At 48.0% G+C, this 18,162-nt stretch overlaps 1 protein-coding gene across 2 annotated transcripts; it reads right to left on the bottom strand.

Annotated features, from left to right (window-relative positions):
- Positions 1–809: 809 nt before the first annotated feature.
- LOC129040765 (phosphoserine phosphatase-like) lies at positions 810–17,190 on the bottom strand. Of its 2 annotated transcripts, none has more exons than XM_054495609.1 (4): positions 16,909–17,190; positions 13,557–13,715; positions 11,740–11,875; positions 810–1,315 (listed from the first exon to the last, which is right to left on the bottom strand). In XM_054495609.1, the coding sequence occupies exons 1-4, from the start codon at positions 16,959–16,961 to the stop codon at positions 1,208–1,210; spliced, it is 456 nt and encodes a 151-aa protein (XP_054351584.1). In that variant the 5' UTR covers positions 16,962–17,190; the 3' UTR covers positions 810–1,207. The 2 variants fall into 2 exon arrangements, with proteins under 2 accessions (XP_054351584.1, XP_054351582.1); XM_054495607.2 differs by lacking the exon at positions 810–1,315 and adding an exon at positions 2,096–2,249 and having other exon boundaries at positions 16,909–17,166.
- Positions 17,191–18,162: the final 972 nt, after the last annotated feature.

Genomic DNA, 18,162 nt, shown 5'->3' on the forward strand with positions numbered 1-18,162 from the left:
GAATCTCACACATTTAAAGCATGTTCTCAAATTTCCCTTGCTTGGCTCTGCTCAAAACAAACACAAACCTGGCTTTCAAGTATTTCCAAGTCACTTATAAAAAAGAAATGGTTTATATAGGCTTAGGAGTTATTAATATTTAATTCATTTAGGGGAAAATGCGGGCCTTTGTGATTAGTTAAACTTGTTTTTATTTCTTTTACTTTATGTGATTTTCAAATATCCTTTTTTCCTTTTAAGAGACAGGGTCTCACTCTGTCACCCAGGCTGGAGTACAATGGCGGAGTCACAGCTCAGTGCAGCCTTGAGCTCCTGAGTTTAAGGGATCCTCCCATCTCAGCCCACCAAGTAGCTGGGACTACAGGTGGGTGCCACCACATCCAGCTAATGTTTTTATTTTTTGTAGAGACAGGGTCTTGCTGTGTTGCCCAGGCTGGTCTCGAACTCCAGGCCTCAAGTTGATCCTCTTACCTTGTCCTCCCAGAGTGCTGAGATTACAGGCATGAGCCCAAATATCCATTTTTCAATCAGTACTTTTGTTTAAGACTCTATTGTTATATTAGAGGCCAAAAAAAAAAACCAATCTCTGTAACATTTCATATATGACAAATTCCAAGAGGTAAAAAAAGGACTTTCCAGGTCCCAGGGCTTTAGGAAGTGGGAGTGGGCTCATGGGGTGAGGACACTGTGCCCAGCACTAAGCAAAGTCTTAAGCCTGTTTCTTGCCTGGGGGGTGTTTATGCTTCAACACAGTACCTGAAATATTGGATATTCCAATATCCAAGAGGCAGAACTGCAAATTCCACAAATCTGTTCTGACACATGGATAAACTTTTATTAACATACCAAAGGGAAAAAAAAACAATATTCACTGAAGGCTGCCGAATCTATATTCCTAAGAGTAAAGGTGTTTAATTGACTCTCCACTCTTAAAACACTTTGTATGAAATATAGCTAGGAATATACATAAAGAATTCAGATTACAAAACTCTCCAGGAAATCAATAGTCATCATATAATACTGGAACTACAGTTAAACAAACAAACCAATCTTTGAGGAGTCCTAACTGTAGTTTACTTGAAAGCGCAGATCATCTGTACCAACTTTCTATATCAAGTTGTAATAGGTAATTGTAAGCAAACAGTATCAATCTGTGTAACTTGTAAAAATTCATCTGAAGTTGTTTGGAGCCGTATGACAATGGATGTTATTCTTCCAGTTCTCCCAGCAGCTCTACAAAATCAGTGATATACCATTTGGCGTTATCCTTGACTTGTTGCCTGATCACATTTCCTCCAAATCCAATGAAAGCATCCTAAGAAGTAAGAAAAGAGAGATAAATGATTTTTATTTATTTTTTTGGAGTCTCTGTTGCCCAGGCTGGAGTGCAGTGGTGTGATCTCCGCTCTCTGCAACCTCCGCCTCCCGGGTTCAAGTGATTCTCCTGCCTCAGCCTCCCAAGTAGCTGGGATTACAGGCACCTGCCACCACGCCTGGCTAATTTTTGTGTTTTTAGTAGAGATGGGGTTTCACTATTTTGGGCCACGCTGGTCTTGAACTCCTGACCTCTGATGATTTGCCCACTTCGGCCTCCCAAGGTGCTGGGATTATAGGTATGAGCCACAGCACCCAGCGGAGAAATGATTTTTAGAAAATCAGAAAACAAAGGTTGCAGGAGCAATAGAGAGCAGTAAGTGTTTCAAACTTTTTTTTTTTTTGAGATGGAGTCTCACTCTGTTACCCAGGCTGCAGTGCAATGGCATGATCTCTGCCCACTGCAACCTCCGCCTCCTGGGTTCAAGTGATTCTCCTGCCTCAGCCTCCTGAGTAGCTGGGATTATAGGTGCCTGCCACCACACCTGGCTAATTTTTGTATTTTTAGTAGAGATGGGGTTTCACCATGTTGGCCAGCCTGGTCTCAAACTCCTGACCTCAGGTGATTCACCCGCCTCGGGCTCCCAAAGTACTGGGATTACAGGCGTGAGCCACTGCGCCCAGCCAAGTGTTTCAAACATAAACTATTCCTGCAAAGAGAGGTAAGCCTGGCCTCCCCCAGGGTGCCTTTGCTGAGTGCACAGCACCTTCCTCCTCACCTCCTCCTGTCTTCACCTCCTGGCTTCCTCCTGTCCCTCACTGCACTCTCCTGCATCAGTACAGGCACCACTGCTGGGGACCCATTCAGCTGGACAATGTCGGGGCTTCTGGAGAGTAAGATGTGGTCCCTGCCCTCTTATAACCAAGACAAATGCCTACAAAAATAAAAATCACATCACTAGGTAAATGTTTGAGTTCTAAACTGGATGGCAGGAGCTGGGCATGGTGGCTCACACCTGTATTCCCAGTACTTTGGGAGGCTGAGGCGGGAGGATCATCTGAGGTCAAGAGATCGAGACCAGCCTGGCCAACATGGTGAAACCCTGTCTCTACTAAAAATACAAAAAATAGCGGGGCGTGGTGGCAGGTGCCTGTAATCCCAGCTACTCAGGAGGCTGAGGCAGCAGAACTGCTTGTACCGGGAGGCAGAGGTTGCAGTGAACAGTGATTACGCCACTGCACTCCAGCCTGGGTGAGAGAGTGAGACTCTGTCTCAAAAAATAAAATAAATAATAAATAAACTATATGGCAGGCCAGGCGTGGTGGCTCATGCCTGTAATCCCAGTACTTTGGGAGGCCGAGGTGGGCAAATCACCTGAGCGCAGGAGTTCAAGACTAGCCTGGGCAACGGTGAAACCCTGTATCTACCGAAAATATAAAAATTAGGCTGGGCACGGTGGCTGACGCCTGTAATTCCAGCACTTTGGGAGGTCGAGGCGGGCGGATCACGAGGTTAGGAGACTGAGACCATCCTGGCTAATGTGGTGAAACCCTGTCTCTACTAAAAATACAAAAAAAATTAGCCGAGTGTGGTGGCAAGCACTTGTAGTCCCAGCTACTCGGGAGGCTGAGGCAGGAGAATCGCTTGAACCTGGGAGGTGGAGGTTGGAGTGAGTGTAGATCACGTCACTGCACTCCAGCCTGGGCAACAAAGCGAAACCGCATCAAACAAACAAACAAAAATACCTGGATGGAAATCGCATCCCTGCCCTGTAATTTCAAAGAAGGGAAGATCAAAGAGAAGTCTGCGGTGTAGAGGAAATCCCCTTGGACCTGGGATCTGGTCCAGACCAGGCACCGCCCTGCCTGGGAGGCCAAGAGTCGCAGTGTGTGCACAAGAAATGGTGGGGGATTTTCTATTCTGGGATGAGGGAGAACTGTTGGCAGTGCTCTACGTTTTTTTTTGAGACAGGGTCTGGCTCTGTCGCCCAGGCTGGAGTGCAGTGGTGCAATCTCGGCTCACTGCAACCTCCACCTCCTAGGCTCAAGCCATCCTCCCACCTCAGCCTCCCAAGTAGCTGGGACTACAGGCATATGCCACCATGCCCAGCTAATTCTTGTAGTTTTTTGTAGAGATGGGGTTTCGCTATGTTGACTAGACTGGTCTGAACTCCTGAGCTCAGGTGATCTGCCCACCTCGGCCTCCCAAAGTGCTGGGATTACAGGTGTGAGCCACTGCCCCCAATCTACACCTTTTTTTTTTTTTGATTGATTGATTCATGTGATTTATTGAAACACTCTACTTTTTCATAGTTAAAATTGTTTATAGGCCATGCGCAGTAGCTTATTCCTCTAATCCCAGCACGTTGGGAGGCTGAGGAGGGAGGATGGCTTGAGGCCAGAGTTTGAGACCAGCATGGGCAATATAGTGAGACCCCATCTCTATAAAAAAAATTTAAAAATTATCTGGGGGTAGTGGCTCATGCCTATAGTCCTAGCTACTCAGGACGCTGAGGCAGAAGGATCACTTGAGCCTGGGAGTTCGAGGTTGCAGTGAGCTGTGATTGCGCCACTGCCCTCTAGCCCGGGTGACAGAGTAAGACGCTGTCTCAAGAAATAAATAAATAAAAAAAATTGTTTATAGTTACTATTATTTCATTAGTTGTACTAACTGATACCCTCCTTTTGTGCACGATTTTTCAAAATAGTATTTCCTTTTTTCTGGCAGGATATAGACACAATACTGCATATACTCATTTGAAAGTACAAAATTCTGTTACTTGTCTTTTCCCTTCACTTTTTTTTTTTTTAAGACAGTCCCGGCCGGGCGCGGTGGCTCACGCCTGTAATCCCAGCACTTTGGGAGGCCAAGGCGGGTGGATCACGAGGTCAGGAGATTGAGACCATCCTGGCTAACATGGTGAAACCCTGTCTCTACTAAAAATACAAAAAATTAGCCGGGTGTGGTGGCGGGCGTCTGTAGTCCCAGCTACTCAGGAGGCTGACGCAGGAGAATGGCGTGAACCCAGGAGGCAGAGCTTGCAGTGAACACAGATTGCACCACTGCACTCCAGTCTGGGTGACAGAGCGAGACTCCATCAGAGCGAGACAAAAAAAAAAAAAAAAAAAAGAAAAAAAAAAGACAGTCTCGCTCTGTCACCCAGGCTGGAGTGCAGTGGCACAATCTCGGCTCACTGCAACCTCTGCCTCCCGGGTTCAAGTGATTCTCATGCCTCAGCCTCTCGAGTAGCTGAGACTCCAGGTGTGCCCCACCTTGCCTGGCTACTTTTTAAATTTTTTGTAGGGTCTTGCTATGTTGCCAGGCTGCTCTCAAACTCCTCCTGCCTCAGCTTCCGAAGTGCAGGGATTACAGGTATGTCCCACTGCACCCAACCAATCTTGTCATTCCTTTTTGGTTTTATGAGACAGGGTCTCACCCTGTCACCCAGGCTGGAGTGCAGTGGCACAGTCATGGCTCACTGCAGCCTTGAACTTCTGGGCTCAAGTGATTATCCTGCCTCAGCCTCCTGCGTAGCCAGGATGACAGGTGCACACCACAATCCCTGAATAATTTTGTAGAGACGGAGTTTTGCCACGTTGCTCAGCTGGTCTTGAACCTCTGTGCTTAAGCAATCCTCCCGCCTCGGCCTCCGAAAGTGCTGGGATCACAGGTGTGAGCCACCGCTCCTGGCTGATTTTGTCATTTCTTGAAAATGAGATTGGGAGCTCTGAGAAAACTCTTCATTTTACTTTTATGTATTTCTCACTAAGCTAGGCCAATGTTCATTGCTTAGCCAACCCCAACACTGGTTATAAATTATCTAAACTAACAATTCAAAAGCAGCCAGTGCGGTGGCTCATGCCTGTAATCCTAGCACTTTGGGAGGCTGAGGTGGGTGGATCACCTGAGGTCAGGAGTTCAAGACCAGCCTGGCCAACATGGCAAAACCCCGTCTCTACTAAAAATACAAAAAATTAGCTGGGCATGGTGGCAGGCACCTGTAATCCCAGCTACTTGGGAGGCTGAGGCAAGAGAATTGTTTGAACCTGGGAGGCGGAGGTTGCAGTGAGCTGAGATCGCACCACGGCACTCCAGCCTGGGTGACAGAGTGAGACTCTGTCAAAAAAAGAAAAGATTCAAAAGCTGGGCACGGTGGCTCATGCCTGTAATCCCAGCACTTTGGAAGGCCAAGTCAGGCAGATCACCTGAGGTTGGGAGTTCGAGACCAGCCTGGCTAGAACCTTTTTCTTTTTTGAGATGGAGTCTTGCTCCATCATGCCCAGGCTGGAGTGCAGTGGCACGATCTCGGCTCACTGCAACCTCCTGCCTCCTGGGTTCAAGCGATTCTCCTGCCTCAGCCTCCCAAGTAGCTGGGATTATAGGCGCCTGCTACCACACCCGGATAATTTTTGTATTTTCAGTAGAGACGGGGCTGATCTCAAACTCCAGTTTGGTCTCAAACTCCTGACCATAGGTGATCCACCTGTCTCTGCCTCCCAAAGTGCTGGGATTACAGGCAAGAGTCACCTTCACACCCAGCCAAAAAGGTTCTCAAACCTTTTTGGCCAGGCTGGTCTCAAACTCCTGACCACAGGTGATTCTCCTGTCTCTGCCTCTCAAAGTGCTGGGATTACAGGCAAGAGTCACCTTCGCATCCAGCCAAAAAGGTTCCTTTTAACTCTTTTTCATTCATCATTCACAAAGACTATCATTTTTTTATTTTTATTTTTTAGACAATCCCTACTTTTAGATCTCAGGAAACTAGGTGGTAAAAACTTCACATATGTTTTGAGATGCAGTCTTGTTCTGTTACCTAGGCTGGAATACAGTGATGCGATCTTGGCTCACTGCAACCTCCACCTCCTGGGTTTGAGTGATTCTCATGCCTCAGCCTCCTGAGTAGCTGCAATGATAGGCACCCATCACCACTTCCAGCTAATTTTTTTGTATTTTTTGTAGATATGGGGTTTCACCATGTTGCCCAGGCAGGTCTCAAACTCCTGGCCTCAGGTGATCCGCCCGCCTTGGCCTCTCAAAGTGCTGGGATTACAGGTGTGAGCCACTGCGCTCGGCTACACTATATTTTTGGCGTAGTTTTCCTTATGTTAGAATAACATGATAAAGGCTAAGCCCTACGTGAAATGGACACATTTGATATTACGACACCTGCTATATAGCATTTGTTTCCTGCATTGATTTTAAAATGCTTAGAAATAAAATCCCCAGCCGGGCATGTTGGGTTACACCTATAATCCCAGCACTCTGGCAGGCAAAGGTGGGAGGATCACTTGAGCCAGGAGTTCAAAATTAGCCTGGGCAACATAGTGAGACCTCATCTCTACAAAAAATAAACAAAATTAGATAGGTGTGGTGGCATGCGCCGGCAGTCCCAGCTACTCAGGAGGCTGAGATGGGAAGATCGCTTGAGTCTGGGAGGTCGAGGCTGCAGTGAGCTGAGATCGTGCCACTGCACTCCAGCCTGGGTGACAGAGCAAGACTCCGTCTCAAAAAATAAATAAAACCAGGGCTGGGCGTGGTGGCTCGTGCCTGTAATCCCAGCACTTTGGGAGGCCACGGCGGGCAGATCACAAGGTCAGGAGTTCGAGACCAGCCTGGCCAATATGGTGAAACACCGTCTCTACTAAAAATACAAAAATTAGCCAGGCGTGGTGGTGTGCACTTGTAGTCCTAGCTACTTGAGAGGCTGAGGCAGAAGAATCGCTTGAACCCGGGAAGCGGAGGGTGCAGTGAGCCAAGATCATGCCACTGCACTCCAGCCTGGGTGACAGAGCGAGACTCCGTCTCAAAAAAAAATAAAAATAAAAAAAAAAATAAGAAAGTAAATAAAACCTCTGCTAGTCTCAGAAAATGACGTTAGTTCAGAGGAATAAAATGCTGTGGTGGTGTGGGATGCAGTGGCGCACACCTGTAATCCCAGCTACCCAGGAGGCTGAGGTGGGAGAATCGTTTGAGCCCAGAAGTTCAGGGCTGTGATAAGCTACGATCGCACCACTGAACTCCGGCCTGGGTGACAGAGTGAGACTCTTTCTAAAACAACCAAAACCAAACATAATATTTGACGTCACAGGGCTGTTATGAGGATTAAATGAGGTAACATATGAGGAACTAGTATATAAAGTATAAAATGATGTTAAAATCTCGGTTATGAGTTGTTGATGGTATTATTTGGGGAAATGAAATCAACTTATTGAGCACACACCTAGGCTAAAAGGTGGTGCCCATGCTACAGGGATAAGGCGTTGTTAAAAGTTTTAAAAGGTTTTTAGTTCCTTATTCATAACTTTTCTTGGGTTTGCACAAAGTCAGTTGACATAACAAGACTGAATTTGATTTTATTATTTCGTTTTTATCTTGTAATGAGAGTTGTTTTTGTTTAACTCCTGTTTTAAATCTTATGTAGTTCTAAATCAGCTGTTTTTATTTTATTTTATTTATTTATTTTGTAGAGATGGGGTCTTACTATGTTGCCCAGGCTGGTCTCAAACTCCTGTGCTCAAGCGATCTTCCTACCTCAGCCTCCCAAAGTGCTGGGATTATAGGACAAATCAACTGTCTAAAACAAAAGTACGGTCGGGCGCTGTACAAAAATTAGCCAGGCGTGGTGATGAGCACCTGTAATCCCAGCTACTTGGGAGGCTGAGGCAGGAGAATCACTTGAACCCAGGTGGCAGAGGTTGCAGTGAGCCGAGATTGAGCCACTGCACTCCAGCAGGAGCAACAGAGTGAGACCCTGTCTAAAAAAAAAAAAAAAAAAAAAAAAAAAAAATCACTCAGTCACTCCTTGATATAACTGGAGATCTGAGATAATATAACAGCTGTGGCACCACCATGGACCAGAGAGGGGATAGGAGGCTTCCCCAAGGGCAGCTGTAGTTCAGTAATCTGTTAACAAAAGTCTCCCTTCTAAAGTCTCTGTCTTTTTTTTTCTAAAGACAGTCTCGCTCTGTCACCCAGGCTGTAAGTGCAGTGGCACGATCTTGGCGCACTGCAACCTCCGCCTCCCAGCTTCAAGTGATTCTCCTGCCTCAGCCTCCCAAGTAGCTGGGACTACAGGCATGTGCCACCATGCCCAGCTAATTTTTCTTTTTTCTTTTTTTTTTTTTTTTTAGCAGAGTTGGGGCTTCACCACATTGGCCAGGGTGGTCTCGAACTCCTGACCTCAAGTGATCCTCCCGCCTCAGGCTCCCAAAGTGCTGGGATTACAGGCATGAGCCACCATGCCCAGCCAAAAGTCTCCTTCTTGAGTCTAAATTGCTTCAAATGCATAGAAGCTCCCATAAAATTGAAATATAACATATAGCAAAGTCACAGGGGCTATGTAGGAATTAATGTTTCATGAAATGCAGACATTTATGTACAGACAGGTGATGTTATAGATAATAAAGCTAAGACAGGTGATGATCTAAGTCTATTTTGCTGAGCAAAGGGTACCAAACGGCAAAAGACATCAATTCAGAGAACCATTCATCTCAATATTTAACTCTGATGTGACTGTTCAAGTTGCATTCCAAAAGACATTACCCAGAATACTGAATAATGGAACTGCTAAGAAAGGGAACATGTTACCGTTAACATCTTACTGTTAAAGTAGAATTTCAGCCTATTGGCAAATACATTGGTTGCTGGGATATTGAGCTTTGAAGCAACATGCTCTACAATACTCCTAAAGTCACCAGATATTAGGAAAACCTGAACATTTCACTCCTGTAGGCGACTTACCAGCTCCCTGCAAAATAAAATACAAAATACCAAACACTGAGTAATACAAAAGGAAAAAAAAAAAAAAACGAAACATGAAGAGGGAAATAAGATATATTTTCTTCTCCTGAATGCATTTGCCTGAGGTATATTTGACAAGGTATACTGCCTGGGGTGTTAATGTTTTATATATGTTTTTCTCTTTATTTTTTGAGACAGAGTTTCACTCTTGTCACCCAGGCTGGAGTGCAAGGCTGCGATCTCGGCTCACTGCAACCTCCACCTCTCGGGTTCAAGCGATTCTCCTGCCTCAGCCTCCTGAGTATTACAGGCTCGTGCCACAATGCCCGGCTAATTTTTTTTTTTTGAGATGGAATCTTGCTCTGTTGCCCTAGCTGGAGTGCACTGGCGTGATCTCGGCTCACAGCAACCTCTGCCTCCCAGGTTCCAGTGATTTTCCTCCCTCAGCCTCCCACGTAGCTGGGATTACAGGCGCCTATCACCATGCCCAGCTACTTTTTTTGTATTTTTAGTAGAGACTGGGTTTCAGCATGTTGGCCAGGCTGGTCTCGAACTCCTGACCTCAGGTGATCCACCCATCTTGGCTTCCCAAAGTGCTGGGATTACAGATGTGAGCTACCGTGCCTGGCTTAATTTTTGTATTTTTAGTAGAGACGGGGTTTCATCATGTTGGTTAGGCTGGTCTCGAACTCCTGACCTGGTGATCCATCCACTTCGACCTCCCAAAGTGTTGGGATTACAGGTGTGAGCCACCATGCCCAGCCTTATATGTGTTTTTCTAAATGTACTTAGAAATCAATGGGTAGGGCTTGGCTGCTTTAAGAAACCGTTCCAGAACTCTACTCTGCCCATGGACCCAGAAAAACACAAGATGAGGACAAACAAGGAAAGCTTAGGTTTTCCCTGGAGAAAGAGGAAAGGTAGAAACAGACAGGACCAGACAACTGGCCAGACAAGACCACGCATAAGTGCCAAAATAACCACACAGCCCATGTCTTTAATTCCAGCAGTTTGGGAGGCCAAGGTAGAAAATCACTTGAGGCCAGGAGCTTGAGAAGAGCCTGGGCAACATAGCAAGATTCCATCTCTACAAGAAGATTCTTAAAGGCTGGGTATAGTGGCTCAAACCTATAATTCCAACACTTTGGGAGGCTGAGTTGCGAAAATTGGTCACTTAAGCCCACAAGTTCAAGACCAGCCTGGGCAACGTAGTGAGATGCTGTGTCTATAAAAAAATTTTTTTTAAAAAAATTAGGCACGATGGGCCGGGTGCGGTGGCTCCCGCCTGTAATCCCAGCACTTTGAGAGGCTGAGGCAGGTGGATCACAAGGTCAGGAGATTGAGACCATCCTGGCTAACAGGGTGAAACCCCGTCTCTACTAAAAATACAAAAAATTAGTCGGGTGTGGTGGCAGGCGCCTGTAGTCCCAGCTACTCGGGAGGCTGAGGGAAGAGAATGGCGTGAACCCAGGAGGTGGAGCTTGCAGTGAGCCGAGATGGCACCACTGCACTCCAGCCTGGGCAACAGAGCGAGACTCTGTCTCAAAAAAAAAAAAAAAAAAAAAAAAAAAAAAAAAAAAAAGGCATGGTGGCCTATGTCTGTAGTCCCAGCTACTTAGGAAGCAGAGGCAGGAGGATCCCTTGAGCCCAGAAGATTGATGCTGCAGTGAGCTGTGTTCATGCCACTGCACTCCAGCCTGGGTGACAAAGCAAGACTTTCAGAAAAAAAAAAAAAATTCTTTTAATTAGCTGGGCATGGTGGCATGCACCTGCCGTCCCTACTACTAAGGAGGCTAAGGTGGGAGGGCCACTTGACCCCAGGAGTTCGAGGCTGCAGTGGGCCATGATTGTACCACTGTACTCCAACCTGGGCAACAGAATGAGACTCTGACTCTAAAAAAAATAATAATAGGCCAGGTGCGGTGGCTCACACCTGTAATCTCAACACGTTGGGAGGCCGAGGCAGGCGGATCACCTGAGATGAAGAGTTCGAGACCAGCCTGGCCAACATGGTGAAACCCATCTCTACTAAAAATACAAAAATTAGCCAGGTGTGGTGGCCGGCGCCTGTAATCGCAGCTACTCCTGAGGCTGAGGCAGGAGAATCACGTGAACCTGGGAGGCAGAAGTTGCAGTGAGCTGAGATTGCACCACTGCACTCCAGCCTGGGCAACAGAGTGAGACTTTGTCTCAAAAAAATAAATACATAAAATTTTGCCAGGCGCAGTGGCTCACGCCTGTGATCCCAGCACTCTGGGAGTCCCAGGCGGGCAGACCACCTGAGGTCAGGAGTTCGAGACCAGCCTAACCAACATGGTGAAATCCTGTCTCTACTAAAAATACAAAAACTAGCCTGGCATGGTGGGTGCCTGAAATCCCAACTACTCAGGAGGCTGAGGCAGGAGAATCACTTGAACCCAGGAGGCAGAAGTTGCAGTGAGCCGAGATCGTACCATTGCACTCCAGTCTGGGCAACAGAGCAAGACTCTGCCTCAATAAATAAATAAATAAATAAATAAATAAATAAATAAATAAATCTTTTTTAAAATAATGAAATTAAAAAATAAAAATGAAAATAAATAAACCACCCAGAGGGCTCTCTAAAGCAATCGCTAGATGCTCTCAGGAGGACTTGCCCCCCAACACTGGTGCTGAAATACACCTGGAGCAGCGGCTCCTCTTACCTTATGCTGGGGGTCAGGTGTGGGGGGTGCTCTGCTATGAGTCTCTCTGCACCTGCTCCCTGGAGGCTGGATTGGGGCTAAGTGCTCCGTGACAGCAGCTTTGAAAGACACTGCCCCGCCCATGGCTCGCCATGTCCTAGGAGGGACACCCAACAGTCAGGCCAGCCAGGTCCAATGTCCTCGAGGTTAACATGCCTTACTGCCCCGGGTCTACACAACATCCACCAAAAGGAAGATGCTAACAAGAGCCCCACTATGGAACAGACAGGCTTTGCTGCTATGAGAGCAAGGCCTTGGAATAAACTTTTGAAGGTTTGCTTGAAAATAACATTAACAAGCTGGGTGCAGTGACTCATGCCTATAATGCCAAAACTTTGGGAAGCTGAGGTGGGCAGCTCATCTGAAGCCAGGAGTTCGAGACCAGCCTGGCCAACATGACAAAACCCCATCTCTACTAAAAAAATGCAAAAATTAGCCAGGTGTGGTGGTGCCTGCCTGTAATCCCAGCTACTTGGGAAGCTGAGGCAGCAGAATTGCTGGAACCTGGGAGGGGGAGGTTGCAGTGAGCCGAGATCATGCCACGGCACCCCAGCCTAGACGACAGAGACTCCATCTCAAAAAAAATAAATAAATAAATAAATAAAAGTTACACAGCCTATTCATAGGTAGTTTTCTTGAAAGCCGTGAGCTGTCATAAATCAAGAAAGAGACTAAAGGCTAAACGTTCTTCCATGAAAGGGAGTTGAAAATAAAATGGTGGCTGGGTGTGGTGGCTCATGCCTGTAATCCCAGCACTTTGGGAGGCCGAGGCGGACAGATCACGAGGTCAGGAGTTCAAGACCAGGCTGGCCAACATGGTGAAACACCATCTCTACTAAAAATACAAAAATTAGCCGGGTGTGGTGGTGCATGCCTGTAGTTTCAGCTACTCAGGAGGTGGAGGCAGGAGAATTGCTTGAACCCAGGAGGCGGAGGTTGCAGTGAGCTGAGATTGCACCATTGCACTCCAGCCTGGTGACAGAGCGAGACTCCGTCCTGAAAAAAAAAAAAAAGAAAATGACATGGTGCATGACTGGGGGACTGGGGCTGCAGAGGGTGGTGCTCAGCTGCAGGGCGGGAGGTGGGAGGGCAGGAGGGAGGGAGGGAGAGAGGGGCTCTGACCCAGGATCCACCAAGAGACTCTGAACCTTTCCAGGGAACCACTAAGGCCACACTTTCAACCATGACACAAAGCCACTGGACACTTGAGCCCTGCCCCCTAGGCCATCTTCTTTGGTTAGTGATGGTCATCATTCCCCTAATCAAGCTAAGAACATGTCTTATCCATATTTTTTTGCCATAAATATTTATATAAACGAATGAATATATCAAATTCAACTCTAAGGGGTGAAAGAAAAAGCCTAGTGCTCATGTTCCATAGCCAGGGTCTAGCACTTCATCCAAAACAGCCACTCTTTAGAAATTCTTTATCATTTCATGGCCGGGCATGGTGGCTCACGCCTGTAATCCCAGCACTTTGGGAGGCTGAGGTGGGTGGATCACGAGGTCAGGAGTTTGAGACCAGCCTGACCAACATGGTGAAACTCCATCTCTACTAAAAATAAAAAAATTAGCCGGATGTGGTTGCACACGCCTGTAATCCCAGCTACTCAGGAGGCTGAGGCAGGATAATCGCTTGAACCTGGGAGGTGGAGGTTGCAGTGAGCCAAGATTGTGCCACTGCACTCCAGTCTGGGCAATAGAGTGAGACTCCGTCTCAAAAAAAAAAAAAAAGAAATTCTTTATCATTTCATAAAGTGAATAACTGCTATCCCTACATTTCTGACACCGCGTCCTCTACACCACAGATTTTGGCTAGCTCGCCGATTCCTTCTTCTCTGATGACCGTGCTGTCAACATCAAAACACACTGCATCTGCTGAGTAGAACAGCTTCCTCAGCTCTGAGCGGGAGACCATCGTTGGAAGAATTTTCCTCCTACAAGAAAAAAAGATAAATGTATTTTAGACATCAAATAAAATTATGAAAAGATCCCACCCTTGCCTACTAAGCCAATCTAATTTGTGTCAAAGTCGGTGCAGGCCACATAAGAGTGTATTCATGAATTCAATCATTTTTCTTTTCCTTTTCCTTTCTTTTTTTCACTTCCCACACTACACTAATTTCTTCTTTTTTTTTTTTTTTTTTTAGATGGAGTCTTACTCTGTTGCCCAGGCTGGAGGGTAGTGGCACGAACTTGGCTTACTGCAACCTCCACCTCCTGGGTTCTAGTGATTCTCGTGCCTCAGCCTCCTGAGTAGCTGGGATTACAGGCACGTGCCACCATACCCAGCTAATTGTTTTTTTTATTTTTTATTTTTATTAGAGACAGGGTTTCACCATGTTGGCCAGGCTGGTCTTGAACTCCTGACCTCAGGTGATCTGCCCACCTCGGCCTCCCAAAGTGCTGGGATTACAGGTGTGAGCCACTGCGCCTGGCTGTTACCAACTTTTAAATATATTTGATGTTGAGGCTGGGGGTGGTGGGTCACGCCTGTAATCCCAGCACTTTGCGAGGCCAAGTCGGGCAGATCACCTGAGGTCAGGAGTTTGAGACCAGCCTGGACGACACGGTGAAATCTACTAAAAAAAAAAAAAAAAAAAATTAGTTGGGCGTGGTGGTGAGCGCCGTAATCCCAGCTACCCAGGAGGCTGAGGCAGGAGAATTGCTGGAACCTGGGAGGCAGAGGCTGCAATGAGCCGAGATTGCGCCACTGCACTCCAGCCTGCGAGACAAAGCAAGACTCTGTCTCAAAAAGAAAAAAAATATATATATAATCCATTCATTATATTCTGGGAATGAACAGAGCCTCCACATCAAATTGAGTGGTGATTTATTAAAGGGAAGCCAAGGCCAGGCACCGTGACTCACGCCTGTAATCTCAGCACTTTGGGAGGCTGAGGAGGGTGGGTCACCTGAGGTCAGGAGTCCAAGACCAGCCTGGTCAACATGGTGAAACCCCATCTCTACTAAAAGTACAAAAAATTAGCTGGGCTTGGTGGCAGGCACCTGTAATTCCAGCTACTTGGGAGCCTGAGGCAGGAGAATTGCCTGAACCTGGGAGGTGGAGGTTGCAGTGAGCCGAGATCGTGCCATTGCACTCCAGCCTGGGCAACAAAAGTGCAACTCCATCTCAAAAAAAATTAAAATAAATAAATAAAGGGAAGCCACACGGAGGGGTGGAGAGGGAATACCAGCAACAGATGGGCCTGGGTGATAATTGAAGCTCTACCTTTTACAGTGATTGGGCAAATTACTCAACCCTCCGAGATTGACTTTTCTATGTAAAGTAGCTGTTCCTGTGAATGGCTTAAGGGGAGTGGAAACAAAGGTCATCAGAGTTGATGTATGATTCAACTCAGAGTTGAGGATGAAAAGTGGGAATAATGGCGCCTGCCTGTACCCTGGTACAGATAGAATGTTTATTTACTTATTTGTGGAGACAGGGTCTTGCTCTGTTGCCCACGCTGGAGTGCAGTGGCACGATCATGGCTCACTGCAGGCTTGAATTCCTGGGCGTGGTGGCAAGCACCTGTAGTCTCAGCTACTCGGGAGACTGAGGCAGGAGAATCGCTTGAACCCAGGAGGCGGAGGCTGCAGTGAGCCGAGATCACGCCACTGTATTCCAGCCTGGCGACAAAGCGAGATTCTGTCTCAGGAAAAAAAAAAAAATTAAACTAAAAAGTTGTAGTATCTAAAATGAGCAAAATCATTCGGCGTGGTGGATCACACCTGTAATCCCAGCACTTTGGGATGCTGAGGTGGGTGGACCATCTGAAGTCAGAGTTTGAGACCAGCCTGCAGTGAGCTGAGATTGCACCACTGCACTCCAGCCTGGGAGACAGAGTGAGACTCCATTTCAAAAAAAGAATTAGCCAAGCATGGTAGCATGCACCCGTAGTCCTAGCTACTGGGGAGGCTGACTGGGAAGGATTCCTTGAGCCCGGAGGTCAAGGCTGCAGTGAGCCATGATTTCACTGCCTCACTCCAGCCTGGGCAACAAAGCAAGACCCTGTCTCAATAAAGAAAAAAAAGAAACACACAAAACCAAAAAACAAAACAGAACAGAACAGCATCATTTCCTTATCATTAGTTTGAAGAAAGTGAATTGCCTGTAAAAGTTTCCATTTTCAAAAAAAGCATTAAAATATAGTGCAAGGCCAGGCACGATGGCTCATCCCTGTAATCCCAGCAATTTGGGAGGCTGAAATGGATTGCCTGAGCCCAGGAGGTCGATCCTTCGGCTTCAGCCCCTCAAGTAGCGGGGACTACAAGCGCATGCCACCATGCCCAGCTAATTTTCTGTATTTTTGTAGAGACAGGGTTTCACCATGTTGCCCAAGCTAGTCTGGAACTCCCGAGCTCAAGCGATCCGCCTGCCTCGGCCTCCCAAAGTGCTGGGATTATGGACATGAGCCAACGCCCCGGCCCAATTACTTTCTTCAGTCTGAGCATGAGCGCTGGAAAAAAAGCTCTCACTTGCATATAATTTTTTAGAGACATTGTCTCGCTCTGTCACACAGGCTGGAGTGCAGTGGCGCAATCTCGGCTTACTGTAAACTCAACCTCCCGGGTTCGATCACTTATATACATACACATATTTGTTTGTTCAGACGGAGTCTCGCTCTGTCGCTCAGGCTGGAGTGCAGTGGTGCGATCTCGGCTCACTGCAACCTCCACCTTCTGAGTTCAAACAATTCTCTGCCTCAGCCTCCCGAGTTGCTGGGATTACAGGCGCCCGCCACCACGCCCGGTTAATTTTTGTATTTTTAGTAGAGACAGGGTTTCACCATGCTGGCCTGGTCTTGAACTCCTGACCTCGTGATCCACCTGCCTCGGCCTCCCAAAGTGTTGGGATTACAGGCGTGAGCCACCGCGCCCGGCCGATCGCTTATATTTTTAAAAAGATGTTTTCTTCCTTTCCTAGCCCCTTCTACCCCGCTACAAAATTTCAAAGGCTTAATGCTATTACAACTGGCCGTCAGAGGTCAAGCTCGGGAGTGCAGCTCCCTAATGCGTGGCGGCCTCAGAGGGGGCCCACCCCGCCCAGGATGAGCGGCGCCAGGTGGCGGGGGACGCTCCCGAGGTCCCCGGGCCCTGGCTGGGGAAGGTGTTGTGGGGCGCACGTACCCAGGCTCAGGTGAGGCGAGTGCGCCGCCGGGGCTGCAGCTGGCGCTGGCCATTGAGAAGCTTCTGCGCTACCTTGCGATCGTGCCCGCCACTTCCCGCAGGCCGGGAAGTCATAAAGCTCCTCCTGGTAGCTTATAGGCGGCGGCAGCCGGGCAGAAGCCTGCGGACACCCAACAGCCAGTTCAAGGGCCGCCAGCCAGACAGCCTGTGGCCCCACCCGCGCATGCGCGCTCCAGGAAGAACCAACAGCCCCGCCTCGAGTTCCGATTGGCTCCGCGTGATGGGGCGGGGGGGCCTCTGCTACGTCACAAGGGCGCGCCTCCGGCGACGTCACAGGGGCGGGCCTTCGGCGGTGTCATGAAGGTGGGAGTTCGGCATCGTCACGGGGCGGGCGTTCGGCGACGTCACCGGGGAGGTACAGTGCTTGGAGCTGGGCAGTCTTCTACTTAGAGTGGAGCCTGGTAACTGTGACCTCCCCGCCAGGTCCTGTGTGTTGCTGGCTGGAGAAGGATAGTTGACAAACTCCGACTTAGCACAGTGTTTATGTCGGTCAAAAATAGAAAACTATGTCCGGGCGCGGCCAGCGGGAGGAGCCCTTCAGGCCAAGAGCAGCCTGGCAACATGGCGCGACCCCATCTCTGTAGTCCTAGCTCAGCCCCACAGCTACTGGAACCCCAAGGTTCAAGGCTCCAATAAGCTGTGATCCCACCACAGCACTCCAGCCTGAGAGACTGAGGTAAACTCTGTCTAAAAAATAAAAAAAAAAAAACCAAGTGTGTAACAGGGAGGGACTGCTTAAAGAAAACATGAGGCTGGCTGGGCCCTGTAATCCCAGCACTTTGGGAGGCCGAGGCGGGAGGATGGATGGCTTGGGCTCAGGAGTTCGAGACCGGCCTGGGCAACATGACGCAACCGCGTCTCTACAGAAGATACAAAAACTGGCCGAGCGTGGTGTGCCCCTGGCCTAATTTTTGTATCTTTTGTAGAGATGAGAGTCTTGCTATGTTGCCCAGGCCAGTTTCGAATTCCTAGGTTCAAGTGATCTTCTTACCTTGGCCATCCGAGTTTTCGGGATTACAGGCGTGAGCCACCGCGACCCGCCTTGGTTAGGCCATTTAATAGCATAAGAAAGTGTTCAGCGGCTCATGACTGTAATCCCAGCAGTTTGGGAGGCCGAGGCGTGTGGATCACCTGAGGTCAGGAGTTTGAGACCAGCCTGGCCAACATGGTGAAACCCAGTCTCCACAAAAAATA

This window comes from Pongo pygmaeus, chromosome 6 (assembly GCF_028885625.2).
Source record: "Pongo pygmaeus isolate AG05252 chromosome 6, NHGRI_mPonPyg2-v2.0_pri, whole genome shotgun sequence".
NCBI classification, from domain to species: domain Eukaryota; kingdom Metazoa; phylum Chordata; class Mammalia; order Primates; family Hominidae; genus Pongo; species Pongo pygmaeus.

Bases quoted from the DNA above. Each gene is read 5' to 3' on its own strand.
- LOC129040765 (XM_054495607.2), bottom strand. From the start codon at position 16,961: ATGGCCAGCGCCAGCTGCAGCCCCGGCGGCGCACTCGCCTCACCTGAG. The intron at 13,716-16,908 runs GTACGTGCGCCC...TTTTTCTTGTAG, and splicing joins CTCGCCTCACCTGAGCCTGG to GAGGAAAATTCTTCCAACGA. The intron at 2,250-11,739 runs GTAAGAGGAGCC...TTATTTTTGTAG, and splicing joins CACCTGACCCCCAGCATAAG to GCATTTGTCTTGGTTATAAG.